Genomic DNA, 21414 nt, shown 5'->3' with positions numbered 1-21414 from the left:
AACTGGTGAGAGACGAGACATGTCTGCCTTTACAGCCTTCTTTTTCTTAGTACGGGGGTGTAAGAACCTCAATCTTCTAGGTAAAGTAAGGTAATGGAGCAGATGTAGGAACAGCAGTTGCCATTTGTAAAGAAAGTTTAAGAGCTTTAGTTGGTGGCTATGAGAGTCTTCTGCCAAATGTTTAGATGTTTTTGAAGGGCACTCCATTGTATCAGACTTATTCTCTGTATAGTTTCACCCCTGAGGGAGAACTGGATAGAGGTGTGTTGTCTGTGATGAGTCCCATCGGTACTCTAAGTGAGTCCACAAGGAGAGAAGCATGTTTATCATTTAAAAGTGTGTCCTCCAGTACATGAGATGGGCCCTTCAAGATAGCACATACTGGCTTCAGAGACATAGTGGTAATTAAATTCTAATAGGTTCCTTTTGCTTCTGAAATATAGATGAGAGGGCTGATGTGTTGGGTATGCATCACAAAAGAAAAGAAAAAAAAAGTGTGCCTGAAAACTGTGTCAGCAAGGAAGGAAGGATATAGTGCACACCACTGGCCAAATCAATTATCAAGCTAGAGAGGGTAGTACTGCATAAACAGCTGATGGAAGACATTAACCAAATTGTGGCTATATTATCTTGATTGTTCAAGGAGAACAAATGAGACCACTTTGCCCTTAACATTCAGAAAACAGCAGACATGCTATCCAAATATGAAGCATCTGTACATACAGTATCTTGCCAACACCAATTGCAATTTGATAAATCACACACACACAAACAATTATCTCAACTTTTGATTTACAAAATATTTGGGTAGATTTTTATTCTTATGCATCATTGATTCATAAAACAATTCTGGAAGTACAAAATAATCAACCATTATTTGAAGTTTTGTTCAATCTAGCAACATTATAGGTATTTCTGCTTGTTTTACAGTCTCAAAGTTTGAACTCTAGTTTGCACAATCTGAAGTCACCACATAATTCTAATAATATTAGTTATTTGAAATATTTACAAATATATTACAAAAAATCCCTTTTAACCACAAGGCAACGACATATCCAAATGATCAAACTGAAGCAGGAAGACCAGCAGCTGAAGGATACTATACACACAATACTGAAGTCTGAATAATTTATCTTAAAGTATTTGGAGTTCTGGGTTATAAAAATGTGCACTACAGGGCTCCCTTTTTGCCATCCTGAACTGGAGGACATGAGTGTGATGTGATATCACTGTACTTGTAAATAGCCTCATCCAAGTCTATAAGTTTATTATTAATCTTGAGTGTCATACATCCATGATAGAAGGCAGTAACTGGCGTAGACGTGAGTGCAACATCTATAGAGAAAGACAGAAAAAATGGAATTCAAATTAACACAAAGCTATGGTAATCACTTTTTTTTTTGTTCTTGGAAATAAAACCCGAATAATGTACAAGCTAGGATTTGTTATCCTGATTTATTAGGGATATAAACATTGAAAGCACACAATAAAGTAAGGCTCATCCTAATGTGTGAGATGCAAACTTTTAGGATTACTGATGTTCTTTCTTAAGGCCATGAAGAAAGAGGGTACTCAAAAATTTTAAATCAAACTAATTTTATGCTCATTGATAATGTTTTATATAATGTGGGCCCCTTTTACAAAGCAGAGGTAAGCCCCAATGTGGGCTTACCGCTTGCTGAAAAGGAAGTACTGCCAGGCTAATGCAGCAGTCCGGCGGTACTTCCCACCCCCAATGCACCATCATATCCCGCGCTAAGTACCGCCGGTGTGTAGCTGGCGGTAATTGGGCAGTGCCGCACACTGCCCAGTTAAAACTGGGTTAGTGCGGGAGCCCTCACCGCCACCTCAATGGGTGGCAAGGGTTCCTCTCTCCCCCAAAATGGCCACACAGGAAGTGCTTTACTTGCCACACTGCCATTTCCAGCAGAAAAGCAAGACCTACCATTTACTCGTTGAGGTAAAAGGGGGCCTCGGTGCACGTCAAAAACATGCACTGACCCCAGCGCAGGCCCCCTTTTGCCGCAGCTTGGTAAAAGGAGCCCTCAATGATTTATTATGTTATATTATGTTTGATTATTGCATTATGTTTTCATGTATTATAACATGCAGTTATTACTAAGCCGTGATTCAAATCATAACTACATATACTTCTGCATTTCTGCCTGATATGCTTTTAACACAATGGTTAAACTTCTTATTACAACTTTAAAACAATCTTTCTGCCAACCAGATTTATGCTGTGGTGCACAAGTTAACACCCTGTCCTAGATAAACTGGACTTGAATTCAGCAATTATGTAGATCATATGTTCACTGATGAGCACAGCTACAATGAATTAAGCGAAGAACACAGAATCAAGGATTACAAATTATGAAAGGGAATGAATATGGGGAGAATTCTATAAGTGGCACTCAAGAATGGGAGCCAGAAAAGTTCAGTACTAAGCGCTATTCTATAAATAGGTGACTGTAAGTGCTCCCACAATAATTCTGAAAAATGGCCACATGCTAATGGCTCACCACTAACCTCCAACTAAATCCCAATACACCCACTATAATGATTAATTAAATTTTATTCCTATGGGCCCTGCTGCAGGTAACTCAAGCTAAGCTTTAGTAATTGACACTCTAAATAGTTATTGAACATTGTTTACTTTGGGGGGAAAAGACCTCAATGGCCCTATATGATAGGCATGTTAAAAAGCCTCACAATAAAACCACCATCATTGGCCTAAACCCCCCCCCCCCCCCTTGACTTTATGATATAGTCACACTCTATAAATATTAAATATATTTTCACTTTCAATCTGAGAATTTACCAAATCAACTATTTGTTTATAAGTCACTGTTCATGCAAAGCAAAGATACACTTATCTTTTATAAGGCTCACTAGGCTCTACAGAGCTGTCCATTTCACCAGTTTCAGCTTTATCAGAGAAGCCCATCAGGCTCATTTTTAAAAGAGAAAAACATCTAAAAATTGGCATAAACCTGCATTTGGATGATTTTCTCACAAAAATGCCCAAATTAGTATTTTCAAAACCAGGTTTTAGATGTTTTTCTATGACGCCCGTCAGAAGTGCGTTCAAATCACAACAGGGCGTGCCAGGGGCATGTTAAGGGTGTAATCTGGGTGTTCCTAAAACTTGGACATTTTTCTGCCATAATGGAACAAAATAAAAACATTCGGGGCTATAAGTTGGACATTTTGGTCTAGACCTGTTTTATCAATGAATAAGCCAGAAAAAAGTGCCCTAAATGACCAGATGACTACTGCATGAATAAAGGAATGATACCCTCTTACTCCTTCAGTGGTCACTGACCCCCTCCCACCTCCAAAAGAAGTGAATGAAGAGGTACATACCAGAAAGCAAGTTCCTGGAATAGCCTAGTAGTTGGTGAAGCGCACTGTAGAGGTGGTGACCCCGGCCCATAATCCACTTTAACTATTATATTTGTGATGGAAAGTGTCAGCATCCCCTCCCAAACCTACTGTACCCACATATAGGTGACACCTGCAGCCGTAAGGGCTACTGTAGTGGTCTATAATTGGGTACAGTAGGTTTTTCGTGGGTTTTGAAGGACTCAACATACAATATAAGGGGGGTAATGGTGAGATGTGTACCTAGGACCTTTTATGTGAAGTCCACTGCAGTACCCCACTGCTCTGCTGGGATGCCTGTGTGGCTGGTCTACTAGGAAAGCTGGCTCCTTCTACGTCCCAATGCTTTGATTTTTTGCATATTTCACTAGGACTTTTTTTTTTAAATAGTCCAAAAAGATAGATGTACTAACCACAACATCTAGGAACCTGTCATTTTCAAAGAAAAAAGGTAGACGTTTTTCTGTTTGGAAAATGGTCATTTTCACTACTTGATTTTTGGACATTTTCAGCAAAACGTCCAAAATCAGATTTAGAGTCATATCGAAAATGCCCCTCCACATATGTGAATCTTTTACTGATGTAACACTGCCTTCTTTACCACAAAGTTCTTTGCCCTGCAATCTCTCTATATACCACTGCTGCTTATGGCTTTGCGATCCTAGATCCATCATAATAACATACTACTGAATGCTAATGACAATAATAGCACATGGACATTAATGCAAAATAATAGAAAATTGGGGTCTTTACTGCTGTAGTAAAAATGGCCTTAGAATGTGGGAAAGACCTGTGTAAGGGTGTGCTAAGGCCTATTTTTACTGCAGCTTAGTAAAAGAACTCCTTTGTAAGCTAATACATTTTTATTATCCTTAACAAGAAAATGCAAAACTTCTAAGACTAAAGCTCCTTCCTCAGACAATAAAGGTTCTAAATTGTTTCAAAATCTTGAATTATTTTATTCATTCTGATTGATTCAATATTGTTTTGTTATATCTTTAAGGATTTATGTTTTTATTGATTACTGAATTGTGTTTTTGATCATGTATTGTAACAAACCCCAAGAATCTGTTTAAACCAAGAAAAAGTTGTTATCCAAATTGAGATTTCATTACATCTGTTTGTCTAATCAAGACATGTATTTAACTATTTTGTAGGTTCCCCCTCAGCTATTTTTAGCCCTATGCCAGCTCAAGTGGAATCAGCTGCCACTGGACTAAAATATAACCACCCGATAGTTATCCCCTATATAATATCCCTCCTAAAATCACTTTGTGCAACCACTGTGATGATCCTCGCCAAGGGGCCATGAACCAGGGCTCTTGTTAAAGCCTTGCTAGCAGAGGTAATAAAGTCCAACCATTAGGTGTCAATGATCTACAATGGTTAACAATTTCTATCTCTGCCGCATCCCCAGGGTTGGCCAGACAATTAGGCTACCTGAGGTGGGGGCCTCAGGCGGCACTCTTCAGGAGCGGCATCTCCCCCTTTGCGGCGTTTACCTCATCATGTTCCAAACCCGGCAGCGGCAGTGATTCCCATACGCTGCTCTGCCACCGGCACCTGCCTCTTCCCTTTACTGCGGCTGCCTTTCTGATGTAATTTCCTGTTTCATCAGAGGTTCAGGCAGCCGCAGTAAAGGGAAGAAGTGTGTGCTGGCAGAAGGGCAGCCTATGGGAATCGCTATCGCTGATGGGTTGGAAGTAGGAAGGGGGCAGCATTTCGGCCCGGGAAAGGCATCTCGGTCCAGGAAGACAGCATCTTGGCCTGGAGGGATGGCATCTTAGCTCCGCCTCAGGTGGCATCTTGCCTTGGGCCAGCCCTGAGCATCCCTAGTCCTGGCCAGTGGAATCAAGGAATTGAACCTAGGTCCTCTTCATGGTAGTGCTTTTTACCACTGAGCCACAAAACTTGCCCCTAACTGTTGGCTTATTATTAACAAATGCACTCTTTCTTCCCTAATATACCAGAGATGTCCTACTTTAATTTGCACAGTAAACTGGAAATGACAAGTGATGCTGAAATGTTATATTTCACGCACCATATACAGAGTTAAAAAAAAACCCAAATCTACATTCTGTTAAGGAACGTGATAATTACCTGGCAGACCTCCAAGATATGTCCTCACATTTTTCTGTATATGCTCATCCAAGATGGACAGACTCTCTTCTACCTGAGAACGGTTCATTTCACTCTGTCCCAGAGACTCATCCACCGTAAGCTGTATCTGCCCTTTGGTTACATGGATTCCCACCAAATGCTCTTTATCACACACATTCACCTCCAGGCTGGACACAACTTTGTTCTCGATCGACAGGAGAATAAGCTGAATGATACAGGAAACATGTGGCAAATGATACATTTCCTTAATAGTTTATATACAAATATAAAAAAAAATGCCCATTTGGATTTTCAAAATGTAATGCCTCCAAAATAAAGTTGACACTCATGCTTTGGAAAAAGAAAACTGTTTGCAGGCTGTTAAATGAACAGCATGACCAAAATTTCAACTGTAGGCTTAAAATACCATTTTTATTTCTCAGGCATGCAATTTTTGCCCCATCCTAAATTTGAGCCTCAGTGCTGTGAATGTACAGAATTCTTTAGTCATCAGGTTTGGTCAACACTACTTCTCAAATTTTACATAATGTTCATTTTTAAGCATTCCCTAACAGGAACTTTTTCCTGTATCCTACTTACAAATCTACTGCTAAGTCTATAACTCACATGTGAGACACACTACTAGATCTTACATTAGACTCATGTGGCATGGAGGAGTAGCCTAATGGTTAGAGCACTGGGCTGACAACAAGGGAAGCCATGTTCAAATGCCACTGCTGCTCCTTGTGATCTTTAGCAAGTCACTTAACCCTCCATTACCTCAGGCATACATTTAGACTGTAAGCCCTCTGTGGACAGGGAAATATTTAATGTACCTGAATATAACTCACTTTGAACTAAATCCAAACAAATAAATGGTTTGCTATATTCAGAGATTTATTAGAAATAGCAGCTTTTTATAGCCTACATAAAATGTTCAGCTGACATGATAAGAAAGTTTAAACAGATGCTATCAAACTCTTCACTACCTGCTGTTTGACTTTTCTCGTGGAATGATAGTCAACGAGTGCAAGAGACAAGGCTACCACCTTGCTTTCTGTGACCAGTGCAAAGAGTACACCAGTGTCCATCGATGGGTGGATTTCAGCAGTTATATCTATGGTCCAATTTTTCTTTTCCTCCTCATTTGGCAAATGCACTGCAGAAGAACACAGACTGGTCAGCAACAAGAAAAGGAATAGCAACTTTTCTATCTGGTTTTGTACTCATACTGTGATGCAGAGAGGAAAAAAAACTAATATGGAATTAAAAAACAACCACAAAAACAACATGATACCATTGTGTGCTTTAATGAGTATCCAACTGCTATGAATATATTACTGGTACAGTACCTGTGAATCATGATATCATCTTTGCAAAGAAGTGCAAGGTGATGCACTTTAGGGAGTAGAGTCCACAGGAGACGTACATGTTAGGCAGTGAGAGTATGATATGCACAGACAGGGCGAGGAATTTTGAGGTGATAGTATCTGAGGATCTGAAGGCGAAGAAACAGTGTGACAAGGCAGTGGCCATAGCCAGAAGGATGCTAGGCTGTATAGAGAGGTGTAACCAGAAGAAAGGAGGTGTCGATGCCCCTCTACAAGTCATTGGTGAGGCCCTTCCTGGAGTATTGTGTTCAGTTTTTGGAGGCCGTATCTTGCTAAGGATATAAAAAGACTTCAAGCGATGCAAAGAAAGCTACAAAAATGGTATGGGATTTGTGTTACAAGATGTACTAGGAGAAACTTACTGACCTGAACATGTGTACCCTGGAGGAAAGGAGATATGATACAGACGTTCAAATATTTGAAAGGTATTAATCCGTAAACAAACCTTTTCTGGAGACGGGAAGGCGGTAGAACTGGAGGACATGAATTGAGGTTGAAGCGGGGGGGCAGACTCAGGAAAAATATCAGGAAGTATTTTTTCATGGACAGGGTGGTGGATACTTGGAATGCCCTCCCTCAGGAGGTGGTGGAGATGAAAACAGTAACAGAATTCAAAAATGCATGGGTTAAACACAAAGGAATCCTGTTCAGAAGAAATGGATCCACAGAAGCTTAGTGGAGATTGGGTGAGAACACCGGTAATTGGGAAGCAAAGCTAGTGCTGGGCAGACTTCTACAGTCTGTGCCCTGAAAATGGCAAGGACAAATCAAGGTCAGGTATACATATAAAGTAGCTCATACTTTGTCTTGTTGGTCAGACTGGATGGACCGTACAGGTCCATCTACTATGTTACTATGATAATAAAACTTGCATTCATACATTACAGTTAAACTAAATAGGATTCCAATACATACTTAATGCACTCAGATTATTACCAATATGTATAGTCATTAAAAAAACATTTCAAAAGAAAAAATGAATTTGCTATCAAACTATTGGGCCCTATTACAAAGCTGAGGGTCATGTGAATTTCTAGACATTAACATGGGGTCATACTAGATAATATATTTGGGAAGCATCAGCATAAAGTCTTCCACTGTGTTTTTATGGTAAGGACGCAAGTGTGTACTCCGCTGTCAATACTCACTGTATTCAAGATCGAAATAGGCAAACCCCTTGCCAGGATAAAAGGATCCTCTCCCTGCCAGCATGAAGCACTGCATTTTAGTGTTTAGCTTCACCATTTCTTGGAAAGTGGTGTCCTCACCATTCAACCAGTTCCAGCCCCGCATACAGCCATCTAGGCGAGGGTTTATCTGGTGAAACATAGATAAAATAAAGAGCAGATGCCGATTATAAACCTTTTCTTAAAAGTGGTAAATAAATCTTAGTAAATCAAATCAATCAATCAAGTAAATACCACTATTTATAGGAGGTGGTAGAGGAAAGGCCTAAGGGTTAGAGAAATGAGCTGCAGTCAGCGATCAAACCCACTCCCCCCTCCCCTTTTGTAACTCAGTTAATTGCCTTGTGGTTAATTTCTAAAGCCATTTCAAATATAATAAAAAAAAAAAAACAAAACCATTTTACTTGCAGAAATTGGCTATTTGGGGGAAAAATTGCCTGAAACTCGGTTATAATTAATGTCAACTGCGTATGTATCTTTAGGCTAACACACATGCGATAAAGAGACACTGGGAAAGCACAGGCTTAGCACAGAACTCAAAGTCTGAACTATTACCCACATCCATTGGAGGCATTCCCAGGGGCCCGATTCGAGTGGAAATTGAAAATACAAAAGCAAGTGTGGTGGAAACACATATATATAGAAAAGGCAGATGGCACTTTCTGCAGATATATTTTCTTTGGGCAATTCTTGAAATGAGAGCATGTACATACTTTCAATTTTGAAAATCAGTGCAAAGTCTGTGTATAAGGCCAGTTTTAAATTATCCTCAAAAAACTACTACTACTTAACATTTCTAAAGCGCTACTAGGGTTACGCAGCGCTGTACAATTTAACATGGAAGGACAGTCCCTGCTCAAGGAGCTTACAATCTAAAAGACAGGTGTACAATCTAAAGACAAGTGTGGAGTCCGTCTGATAGGGAATATTATATTTCACGAAAGGTTAGGTGCCGAACGCAGCATTGAAGAGGTGAGTTTTAAGCAGAGATTTGAAAATGGGTAGGGAGGGAGCTTGGCGTAGGTGTTGAGGAAGATTGTTCCAGGCAAAGGGTGAGGCAAGGCAGAATAAGCGGAGCCTGGAGTTGGCAGTGGTGGAGAAGGGAACTGAAAGGAGGGATTTGTCCTGTGAGCGGAGGTTACGGGCGGGGACATAGGGGGAGATGAGGGTAGAAAGGTAGTGAGGAGCCGCAGACCGGGTGCATTTGTAGGTAAGGAGGAGAAGTTTGAATTGTATGCGGTATCTGATCGGAAGCCAGTGAAGTGACTTGAGGAGACGGTTGGTGTGAGTATATCGGTTCTGGCGGAATATAAGATGTGCGGCAGCGTTCTGAACGGATTGAAGGGGGGATAGATGGCTAAGTGGGAGACCGGTGAGGAGCAGGTTGCAGTAGTCAAGGCGAGAGGTAATGAGAGCGTGGACGAGAGTTCGTGTGGTGTGCTCAGATAGGAAAGGGCGAATTTTGCTGATGTTGAAGAGGAAGAAGCGACAGGTCTTGGCAGTCTGTTGGACATGCGCAGAGAAGGAGAGGGAGGAGTCGAAGATGACTCCGAGGTTGCGGGCAGATGGGACGGGGAGGATGAGGGTGTTATCAACTGAGATGGAGAATGGAGGAAGAGGAGAGGTGGGTTTAGGTGGAAAGACGAGGAGCTCGGTTTTGGACATGTTCAGCTTCAGGTGGCGGTTGGACATCCAGGCAGCAATGTCGGATAAGCAGGCCGATACCTTGGCCTGGGTCTCCGCGGTGATGTCTGGTGTGGAGAGATATAGCTGGGTGTCGTCAGCATAAAGATGATACTGAAAACCATGAGATGAGATCAGTGAGCCTAGGGAGGAGGTGCAGATTGAGAAGAGAAGGGGTCCAAGGACAGATCCCTGGGGAACTCCAACAGATAGTGGGATGGGGGTGGAGGAAGATCCATGAGAGTGTACTCTGAAGGTGCGGTGGGAGAGATAAGAGGAGAACCAGGAGAGGACAGAGCCTTGGAACCCAAAAGAGGACAATGTGGTAAGAAGTAAATCATGATTGACAGTGTCAAACGCAGCGGATAGATCGAGCAGGATGAGGATGGAATAGTGGCCTCTGGATTTGGCGAGGAGCAGGTCGTTGCAGACTTTAGAGAGTGCTGTTTCTGTCGAGTGTAGAGGGCGAAAGCCGGATTGAAGTGGATCCAGGATGGCATGAGAGGAGAGAAAATCAAGGCAGTGACTGTGAACGGCGCGTTCAAGTATTTTGGAGCGGAAGGGGAGGAGAGAGATGGGGCGGTAGTTGGAGGCGCAGGTAGGGTCAAGTGATGGTTTTTTTAGGAGAGGTGTGACTACTGCGTGCTTGAAGGTGTCAGGGACAGTTGCAGTGGAGAAAGGTTAATGATGCGACAGATGGAGGGGGTGATAGTATTGGAGATGGTGTTAAGTAGGTTGGTGGGGATGGGATCGGAGGAACAAGTGGTGCATTTCGAGGAGGAAAGAAGGCGGGAGGTTTCATCCTCGGTGATCTCAGGAAAGGAGGCCATGGTTGGTTGGTTGTTGGATAGGGCTACAGGCTGAGGAGGAGGTGGCTTGGAAGTGAACTCAAGGTTGATCTTTTGTACCTTGTCGCGGAAGTAGTCAGCCAGTGATTGAGGCGAGAGTGAAGGGGGAGTGGGAGCGGGGGGCACTTTGAGGAGGGAGTTAAGGGTGGTGAAGAGACGACGAAGGTTGGAGCTGAGAGAATTGGTCAATTGGGTGTAGTAGTCCTGTTTTGCAAGGAATAGGGAGGACTGGAAGGAGAATAGCATGAATTCGTAGTGAAGGAAGTCTGAATGGGTACGAGATTTCCTCCAGAGGCATTCAGCGGATCGGGTGCAGGAGCGAAGGTAGCGGATGCAAGGGGTCAGCCAAGGCTAGGGACTAGTACGCTTTGTGGGACGGGAAGTGGATGGAGCGAGGGTGTCCAAAGCAGAGGAGAGAGCAGCATTGTAAGATGAGACCGCTTTGTCTACAGTCTCAGAGGACATGATGGAGGGGAGGAGATTAGAGATACTAGAGGATAGAGTGGGGGGGGGGGGTCAATAGCCTGGAGATTCCTGGAGGTGGTGGTTAAAGTTGGACGGGGCAGAGGGGGGGGGGTGAAGAAGTGTGAATGTGATCAGGTGATGATCGGAGAGAGGGAGAGCAGAAGCATGGAAATTGGAGGGTGAGCCGGAGGAGAGGACTAGGTCAAGACAATGGCCGTCACGGTGAGTGGGGGTGATGGAGCACAGCTGGAGGTTGAAGGAGGATGTTAGGGTGAGGAACTTAGAAGCGTTAGAGTCGGATGGGTCATCAACGTGAATGTTGAAGTCTCCGAGAATGAGGGACGGTGATGAGGGTTCAAGAAAGACAGAGAGCCACGCATCAAAGTCGGTGAGGAAAGAAGAGAAGGATTTTTCAGAGGGGCGGTAGATGACTGCGACTCTGAGTGGCAGCGAGTAGAATAGCCGGATGGAGTGGGCTTCAAAGGATGAGAAGCAGTGAGACTGCGGTAGGGGGAGGGGTTGGAAACTACAGGAGGGCGAGAGTAATAGCCCAACGCCTCCACCGCGGCCAATGGGCGGGGAGTGTGGAAGAAGAGATAACCTCCATGGCAGAGGGCCGTGACTGAGGCCGAGTCTTCCGGGGAGATCCAGGTTTTGGTTAGGGCGAGCAGTTGAAGGGAGCGAGAGATGAAGAGATCGTGGGTGAAGGGCAGTTTGTTACAGACTGAGTGGGCATTCCACAGGGCGCATGAGAAGGGGAGGGAAGAGGGGGGGAGGAGGGGAATAGAGACGAGATTGGAAACATCTCGGAATCGTTTGCATGGATAGGACGGGAACAGGCGAGGGGGACCTGGATTAGGGTTAATGTCTCCCGCGGATAGCAGGAGGAGGAGCAGGAGAATGCGGAGGAGGGTGGGGGAGGTCGGGCGGCGAAGGCGACGAAGACAAGGTGTACTAAGGAGGAATGGGGATGGGTTAATGGCAGGAAGGAAGTGTTGAAGGTTAAGAGCTAGGAAGGAGGCGGGGGACAGGAGGGATGGTGAGGTGGTGGGGGATGAGGGTGAATAGGGTATTGCCGTGGCGGGTAGGGCGGGAGGGCAGCGGGTTCTAGTGGTAGACAGTGGGATTGGGTGGGAAAGAAGATTAGGACGGGACAGGGCAAGGAAGAGAACTTGGACAGGGGCCATAAGTAGTGATTGAGGTGAGACAGGTGTTAACAGGCGACTATGGAGTGACTGAGGTGTTAAGTAAGATAGAGCTGGAAAGCTGGGTTTTGGACTGGCGAGTAGGTAAGTCAATGGCTGAGAAGCTAGCAGGCAGGTAGGTAAGTCAATGGCTGAGAGGCTTGCGAGCAGGCAGGCAGGTTACTCGATGTGTTGACAGGCAGGCAGGTAGCAGCTGGAACAAGCGGTCAGGAACAAGCTGGGGTAGATGGACAGGAGCAAGCTGGAACAAGTTGGAACAAGTCGTAACACGCCGGAACAAGATGGGCAGGAGCAAGCTGGAACAAGCCGGAGCAAGTTGGAACAAGTCGTAACAAGCTGGAACAAGTTCGAACAGATACGCTGGAACAGACGGACTGACACAAGCGGGTCATGCAGGAACGGATGGAACAAGCTGGGTAGGTTGGGATGGGCGGACTGGAACAAGCTGGGGCAGACTGGAACAAGCTGGAACAACAAGTTGGAACATGCTGGGGAAGGCTGGAGCAGATGAGCTGGAACAAGTTGGAATAGACGGACTGGAGCAGGCTGAGACACACTGGAGCCGGTGAACTGGAACAAGCAGGGGGTAAGCTGGATCGTCGGGTTGGAACAAGCTGGGAACAGGAGTATGGAACACGCTGGAGCACGCTGGAGCAGATGGATGGAGAGTCTGGATCAGGCGGACTGGACCACACTGGAGCCGATGGACTGGAACAGGCCGGGCGTAAGCTGGATCGGTGGACTGGAACAGGCTGGGATCGCAAGCAGGAAGAATCTGGATCAGGCAGACTGGAACAGGGACTGGAACACACTGGAGTTGATGGACTGGAACACGCAGGAGGAAAGCTGGGTCTGCGGACTGGAACACACTGGAGTCGATGGACTGGAACACGCAGGGTGAAGGCTGGATCTGTGGACTGGACGGCAGGGGGAAGGCTGGATCAGTGGACTGGAACGAGCTGGGATCAGATGGATAGGAGGACTGGAAGAAGCTGGAACACGCTTGAGCACATGGAACACGCTGGACAGATGGATAGGAGCAGGCAAGGAGGAGCTGGATCAGGCGGACTGGAAGACACTGGAGCAGATGAACTGGAGCCAGCAGGGGGGAAGCTGGAGCCGTGGACTAGAGCTGGGATCAGATGGATAGGACTGGAAGAAACTGGAACACGCTGGAGCAGATGGATAGGAGCAGGCAAGGAGGAGCTGGATCAGGCGGACTGGAAGACACTGGAGCAGATGAACTGGAGCCAGCAGGGGGGAAGCTGCAGCTGTGGACTGGAGCAAGCAAGCAGGGAGAAGCTGGGAAGGGTGGACTGGGCTGGGGCAAGCTGGAGCAGCTGGGCAACTCGGTTCCTACAGAGCAGCAGGGCGCATGGAAGTCAGCCCCGCCTTGGATGCATAGTGCTCCGCCCCGACTGCCCCAGCTCTGAGGACTCGGCACCGCGATGGGGGCAGGCCGCGGGAGGACGGGCAGCATGGGCGTCGGGCCGCCGGGACCAGGAGCGCCGCGGTAGTCCTGGACCGCTGTGTCGGGTCGCGCCATGAGGTCGGGTGCGCACCACGAGGCCGCGGGTGAGCTCGCTCTGGCTCACCCGGGTCTCCTGGAGCTCTCACCGGATACGGTCCCTGCCGGGGAGCGCGGCGGCTGACCTGGACTCGCCCGCGAACTCAGCGCCCAGCAGCACGCTGCCGCCTCACAGCCTGGGAACCCACAGCGATGGAGGGCAGAGTCCGGGCCCGTCCACGACGCAGCTCCTGGAGTTGGCAAACCCCGGGCAGCGGTGGCAGCCGCGTCGATCCGTGCCTCCGGCTCTTCTGGGGGGGGGGGGGGATCGCACCGCAGCGGAGCACTGGGGGGTCGACTGGGGGGACTCCTCCGCTCCTCTCTCTCTGACTGATAGATATAGCCTACATACACAGGTATTCACATGTTTCAGAAGGCAGGTAGATGAAAAATATATATCTTGATTTATAGGGTCATTTCTTAAGGGGTCCTTTTACTAAGCTGCAGTAAGATGTGGCTGTAGTGCAACCTTATGCAGGTTTTTCCTGCACACTAAGTCTATATTTACTGCAGCCAGAAAATGGCCGATTTTCTATTTTTCCTATTAATGGCAATGCACAAATATTATACACAAATTTACAGGGTGTTTTCCTATAGAACTCAGCTTATAAGCAGTGTGGGATTACAACAGACTTTTTTGAGAAAGGAAAGGAAGAACCACATAAGCTAAGTACTACTTGAGCACAGTAATAGTATTTATAAACCTATGATATAATATTGAAGAGACATTATTGACACTATTTTGTAATAGCAGTTTAATTGTACAAGGAGGTTTTTGTGCAAATGATGAAGCAGCCCTGCTCCCGTTGCCTATTTTAGCCAGGAGATTCTTGAGGCTTTTTCTTCCTTGTAATCCCACACTCCTTATAAATTGAGTTCTATAGGAGAACCCTTGTATATTTGTGTATATCATTGCTATTTTTATTGGGTTCTCTCCCTCGTTTGTTGGTTTAGTTTGTACCTAAATGCACTAGTGTTGCCATTAGCGCTTGGCCATTAAAAAGAATTGCCCTGTAAGCACTTACCAATACCTATTTTGTAGGCAGTAACACTAACTAGCTAGCATGTGGTAACAGGGCCGCTGAGAGACTAAGCCGGGCCCGGGGTAAGGCCGCCTCCCCCCCCCCCCCCCCACTGACGCCCTCGCCACCCTCCCCCTGCCGCTGCTGCAGTCCCCGATCTCACCTGTCTGTCCTCGGCTCCGTCCGCCACCAGGCCCCTGCATTAAAATCGGCAGCGCCTCAGCTGAGCTCCATTTGGAAAGGCAGATCGCTTCCCTTCGGGCCTTCCCTCACTGTGTCCCACCCTCGTCTGATGTAACTTCCGGTTTCCGCGAGAGCGGGACACAGGGAGGGCCCGAAGGGAGGCGATCTGCCTTTCCAAACAGAGCTCAGCTGAGGCGCTGCTGATTTTAATGCAGGGGGCCCGGTGGCGGACGGAGCAGAGGGCAGGCAGGTGAGTCCGGGGACTGCAGCGCCAGCAGCCTGACCCTGGCGCCGGGCCCCCATTGGAGGCCTTGGCCCCGGGAATTTTTGTCCCCCTGCCCCCCCTCTCGGCGGCCCTGTGTGGTAATGCGGATGCACTAATTAGCACAGGACACCTACTCTCTACCCCCAGACATACCGCTTATTTTTTTTGCGTGCAGTTAGCGTGCACCAATTTGAAACTTATGGCAGGATACCCAAGCGCGCCCTGTAGTATGCCATTTTAAGCTGCAATAAACACATATTAGCACTTACCACAGCTTATTAAAAGGGCTCTTTAGTTAGCATGTGCTATTAGTAAGTGAACTTCCTGATGTTTACTTTCTTCTTGCTTTCAACATTTAAACAATGAAGGGTTGCCTAAGCATTTTTGTTCCAATGTTTAAGCTGCTTCAGTTTTGCCTCAGTGGTTTTTAACTTTCTAAAATATTGGAGACATTTAACCATCTGTCCCATTCTGGGTTTTTTATTATTATTACTATTATTATTGAAGGAAGTGATTTTTGAAAGCTGAATGCTTAGTTCTGCAATTTTAAAACAGGACTTTGGAGATCTGTGTAATATAAATTTAAACAAAAATCAAAGTGCAAAGCTAAGCATTCAGCTTTTAACCATCATGTCCTTCAAGAAAGAAAATAAACTAGAATACAATAAGATAGATTGTTGAATGTCGCCAGTATTTTTCAAAGATAAAAATCACTGGGGGAAAAACTGAAACAGCTTATACAGTGGAGACCTGAAGTCTCTCTATATAAGTATTCAGACTACTCAAACATGAAACCTTGAATAGAAAATACAGAAAGATGCTTCAGTACTTTTCTACTGTCTCAAACCTGGCCTCTCTAAATGGCCATTTCTTTAATATCACCAAAATCTCAAATCAGATTTTACAAATATCAGTTTCTCTCTGAAACAATCCTCTCATTATTTTAAAATTCCTCAACATTCTCCGAACTGCCTCACAACAGGTGCAGACTGCAAATAAAGTAATTTTGCACTGGACCTCAGCCTTGGTTCTAATTCAGAAGGAACCCCAAAGTTGGGGGAGGAAATACCATCAGGTCAAAAAAAAAAAAAAAGAGATGAATATATACAGCGAATATGTGCCATGTCAAAGAGCAAGAAGTTGGCCATGGACAATGATGAACCACAGAGAATCATCTGTGACAATGTGATGTTTATTGAATAATCCTTAAATTAAGGTATTTTCCCCCACCAGTGTTAATAGCTATCAGGTACCAGCCAGCCTTGAACCTATGGCCTTTGAGTTATTCTATAAACTTTACGCTGTCAGACATCAAAAGAATGGAGCAGTAAACTAATGGTTAGTGCAGTAGGCTGAGAATCAGAGGAATTGGATTCAGGCCCCATTGCAGTTCATTGAGACCCTGGGCAAGTCACTTTACCTTCCATTGCCCCAGGTACATAAAACCTTGGGGCCACTTTACAAAGGCGTGATGAAAAATGGCCTGCGGTAGTGTAGACGCGTGCTTTAGGTGTGTGCAGAATCATTTTTCAGTGCACCTGTAAAAAATGTCTTTTTAAAATTTTTGCAAAAATGGAGAAAGTACTTGTATATAAAAGTAAAACCACTTTGGTTGCACCACAGAAAGGCAGTATATCAAATACATGACCCAAGGGATCATCAATGGATTCCCTGAGGTTCATCACTGTCTGTGCCGAACTCCTTGCTTTTTGTTGAGGCATTCTCTCTTGTTGTTCACCCCTCTCCATTGCTCCAGCTGATACGTGTAACATTCAATAATATTCTGAATAGATAACATCATTCACTTTGAGAACAATTTCAAGACATTTCTGTGCAGAAGCAGTATTTTATGCACAGAAATAGGCATTTATAAAGTTGTGCATCAGATATACACCTAACATTACGAAGATAATTTTATTAAGTGGATGCTAATGTTTATGCGCCGAATGTGTGTAAATGATTAGAATAATGGCACATTGGCATGCAAATGTCAAAATCCTGCCTAAGCGCTGTTCTGTAAATATGCACATATAAGTTTACATAGTGCATATTTTACACAGCATTTGCAGAACTCACACTTATACATATATACTCCATCCTGTCCATGTCTGCTTCAAAGTATGCACCATCATGTTATGGAATGTACTTTTGCACCAGTTGGTATATGAGTCCAATTAAACATGTAAATCAACATGTTATGTATTGGCTTCAGTCACTAACTATTCTCTACTGATGGTACAAAACCATCTACCTCCTTCCCTCTTACTATAAATCACATCAACTCACTTTTAAGCAAGGCTATGGAGTTGGTACATCAAACCTTCAACTCAGACTCCTCTATTTTTCTACTGTCCAACTCACCTCCACAGCTCCAAATCCTACTGATATTAGGCTTCACAATTTTTGTTCTGGATCTAAATTACTGGTAAATATAACTATTTACCAGTATTTTAGATCCAGGATAAAGTACAAAATGATAATTTTACCACATATTGTAATGCTGTTTATTCTGAAGCTGGAGTAAGAGTCAATACATTTTTACCGACTAACTCCACCCAAATAGCTTCCAACTTTGACTGACTCCACAGCCCTGTGTACAGCCATTATTTTCTTAGGTAACAGGAACAGTCTTTCATAGACCATCTTCTTTCTTCAAAATGCCTTCTCAAATAACTTGCTTAATTTGACCAAAAATGTGGTATCTAAGAACCTGCTCACTACTATTTTGATAATACTGTAATATTAGTATCCACTACTAGTTTGAGCCTCTTTTCTGTAATTCTCCAGCACATCTGGTTTTCATTTATCTTGACTCAGGGATTCAGTTAAATTTTTAAATTTTGGAAGTAAAATGAGTTTCATGTATCCAAAAAAGTGTAGAAGTATTCTTTTTTTGGCACAGAAGTAAAGACCACACATTTTGAAGTAAAATAACTTCACACTCTGCATTCCAATATTTAGAAAACAGAGGGGTCCTTTTACCAAGCTGCAGGAAAAGAGCCCTGCGCTAGTGGCGGGGGGCCATTTTTACCACAGCGGGTAAAAAAAGCCCCCAGCACACATGGTCATGAGGTAAGAAAACTCCACGCTAACCCTGCAGTAACAAGGCAGCATGCAGCAACAGAGTGCGGCAATGCCCGATTACCGGCGGGTTATCACCGCACAAGCCATTTCAGGGGGTTTTCTTTTTCCACGGAAATGGTGTGCGCTTGGGGAGGGACTACGGCCAGCAGTCGCATTTAGCCGGTGGTAGTCCCGGAAGACTGGCCGGTAAGCCCGCGGTAGGCTTACCGCTGCTCTGTAAAAGGGCCACAAAGTTTGCAACAGGGTAAAGAACATTTGCAAGAATAGAAGGAAAGATACACTTTGTCTTAAGATGAAAAAGTCTGGATGCGTTGCCCTGACTCCCTTTTTAGTTGCACATGCTATAGGATAGGGTGTAGGGGAGATGTGCAGTTAACTCCTAATCAACACCAATTAACTCCAATAATTGACTGTTAGCACCTAATTGACTAGTTTACAGCACATTAGGGATCCACACCCAAATTTGGGTACCCAACTTTAGGCCATTTATATAGAATCCAGGGGAAAGTGTTTTACAAAGTATTAGGGATGAGTTTTCATTAGAGTGTATTTGGTTCATCAGCATGTACTAAACTGATTTAAAATGTGTTAACTGACTTTGCATATAAATCCGCAAGCAAACATCAGTTAAAAGTTCCAAAGTATTAAAATTCTTAAAAACAGATGTGTAAAAACTGAATATTTTTCCACGCACATCCCTACAAGATATAGATTGCCTTTCATAAAAACATGGATATGGAATAAGTGAGGGCAAGTATCGATGACATGATGGATCCTAAACACTGGCAAGGTTATTTATCTGCTGGGAAACTGTCTTAAAACTAGTGGAAAAGTGAGAATGTAGGTTAAACTGATAAATTCCCTATTTATATAAAAAAGTTAAGCAATAGGTTAGTTTTAAAGCTGTTAGTATGTGTGTGTGTGTGTGTGTGTGTGTGTGTGTATGTATGTGTGTGTATATACACACGTACACACATACACATACACACCCATCAGAGGCTTTTAAGCAGAGAAGAACATTTTTCACAACAGGACTTAATTGGGATTTTTATTAGCAAGCGATTAACCCTTGGCAACAGATGGTCCTTTACAGTTCATTGAAAAGCAAACATAAACTAGCATAAAATATACCAAACAAACTCAGGGGACTATTATTTTAGGGCCCCTTTTACTAAGCCGTGTAGGTGCCTATGCGTGCTGAATGCACACCAAATTGGAGTTACCGCCCAGTTACCGCGTGGCCCTTGCAGTAATTTCAATTTTGGCGCGTGTCTGCTACGCACGTCTGGAAAATAGTTTTTACTTTCTGGTGTGCGTCCGTAGCATTTAACGCGCATAGGTCATTACTGGCCAATTCTTTACTGTTAGGTCTTTGGCTGGCGGTAAGGTCTCTGACCCAAAATGGACACGCAGCAATTTTGATTTTGCCGCACTTCCATTTTCAGACCAAAAAAAAAAAAAAAGAGGCTTTTTACAGGTGTGTTAAAAAAATGGATCAGCGCGCACCCAAAACCCCCGCCTACACTACCACAAGCCATTTTTCAGCACACCTTTGTAAAAGGACTCCTTAGTTACTGAAAGTTGCTAATGCTAATTCAACAATACTAAGATGTAGATAGCAATCCAGCAGCAAGAAGTGGACAATCCAATCTTTTATATAATGTCACATATGTGTTTGCCTCCCATTTGGTCACAGAAGTCTTGTCTGCTCTCGGAGCAAAGAGCTCCTGTCTCACACAAGTAAGTCCACTCTACCTCAGCCCCTCCAAGTCTGTTATAAAAGCCTTCAGCCAGGAAAGATGGAGAAAACATTCAGGGACATAACAGAGAAGACCCACCTCCAGTCTGACAGCCTCTGTGATGCCTTGGAGGAGAAATGTTACCTGGAAGGAGAGACTCACTGTGTGGCAGGAAGTCTGGATGATATAATATCCTTTTGCACAGAGGATGCCTCTCCAAGAATATGCACCCAGGAGGAAATGCTTAAAATGTAGTGGGTGATTCAATCATTATGAATCTAGACAGCTGGGTGGCTGGTATGCACAAGGATCACTTGGGTCACTTGCCTGGCTGGTGCAAAAGGTGGCAGAACTCATTTAGACGGGATTTCAGAATATGTTTGGAAGGGGCCAGCTTCCTTGGAATATGTAGTTCTGGAAGCCAAATCTAGGGTTGAAGTAGAAAGCTGAAATCCAGAACCTTTACGGTAGTATTCTACATGCAGGACCAAAAGGCAGGTAAAGCTCTGGAGTCTCACTCCATTGATGAAATGCAATTTGAGAGTGTAAATGCAAAGAGGAGGAATTTAGATATGTTATCTTGGCAACATTTCACAGTAGGAGGAATCTATACTGAAAGGATGGGCTCCACCACAACCAGGGTGAAACCAGGATGCTGGTGCTAAACCTTTAAATTACAGATTATTGAGGTCAATACCCACACCAGAAACTTTCTTTGATGTTGATTATTTAAAGCAACTAAAGTACCTCATAAGTCAAAAATATGAAATAGATCACATTCAAAAACTCAAGAGCAACAAATTGCTAGGACCAGATGGTATTCACCCCTGAAAGAGCTCACACATGTAATTGCTAACCTGTTACCAGAATACTAGCTTACTGCACTTCTCGCATCTAACTTTGGGCATGAGCACATATGTCTGCCAAAGGTTGGTGTAAATCCTCGCACCCAATTGACAGTTGGGCATGCAAATGCAGGTATTCTATAACATCACACCTCAATTCTGGAAATGCCCCACACACACCCATGGCCACACCCACTTTGGAGTTGCACACTATGAAATTTAGGCACACACGTTACAGAATAGGACAGATCCGTACATAACTCATAATTACTACTAAGTGCTTGTTAACATCAATAATTGACTGTTAATGCCTAATTAGCTAATTAATGTACACATGGCTCTGGGATCCTTGCCCAAACATGAGCATCCAACTATGGGTGACCTATATAGAATCCAGTGAATAACTTTCAGAATACTGTACATTACAGGTAACCCTGTCACATTAA

The 21414-nt window shown here is 44.3% G+C and overlaps 1 protein-coding gene across 1 annotated transcript in view; it reads right to left on the bottom strand.

The window, feature by feature from the left end:
* Positions 1-782: 782 nt before the first annotated feature.
* GAS6 (growth arrest specific 6) overlaps positions 783-21414 on the bottom strand; it is a 132171-nt gene continuing 111539 nt past the window's right edge. The window contains exons 12-15 of the mRNA XM_030201493.1: positions 8024-8192; positions 6474-6643; positions 5485-5710; positions 783-1335 (exon numbers count right to left, since the gene is read on the bottom strand). Coding sequence (XP_030057353.1) covers positions 1172-1335; positions 5485-5710; positions 6474-6643; positions 8024-8192 — 729 coding nt within the window. The 3' untranslated portion in view covers positions 783-1171. The remainder of the gene's footprint in view (positions 1336-5484; positions 5711-6473; positions 6644-8023; positions 8193-21414) is intronic.

This window comes from Microcaecilia unicolor, chromosome 4, assembly GCF_901765095.1.
Source record: "Microcaecilia unicolor chromosome 4, aMicUni1.1, whole genome shotgun sequence".
In the NCBI taxonomy this organism is placed as follows: domain Eukaryota; kingdom Metazoa; phylum Chordata; class Amphibia; order Gymnophiona; family Siphonopidae; genus Microcaecilia; species Microcaecilia unicolor.
This window is presented reverse-complemented; position numbering and strand designations above follow the sequence as displayed.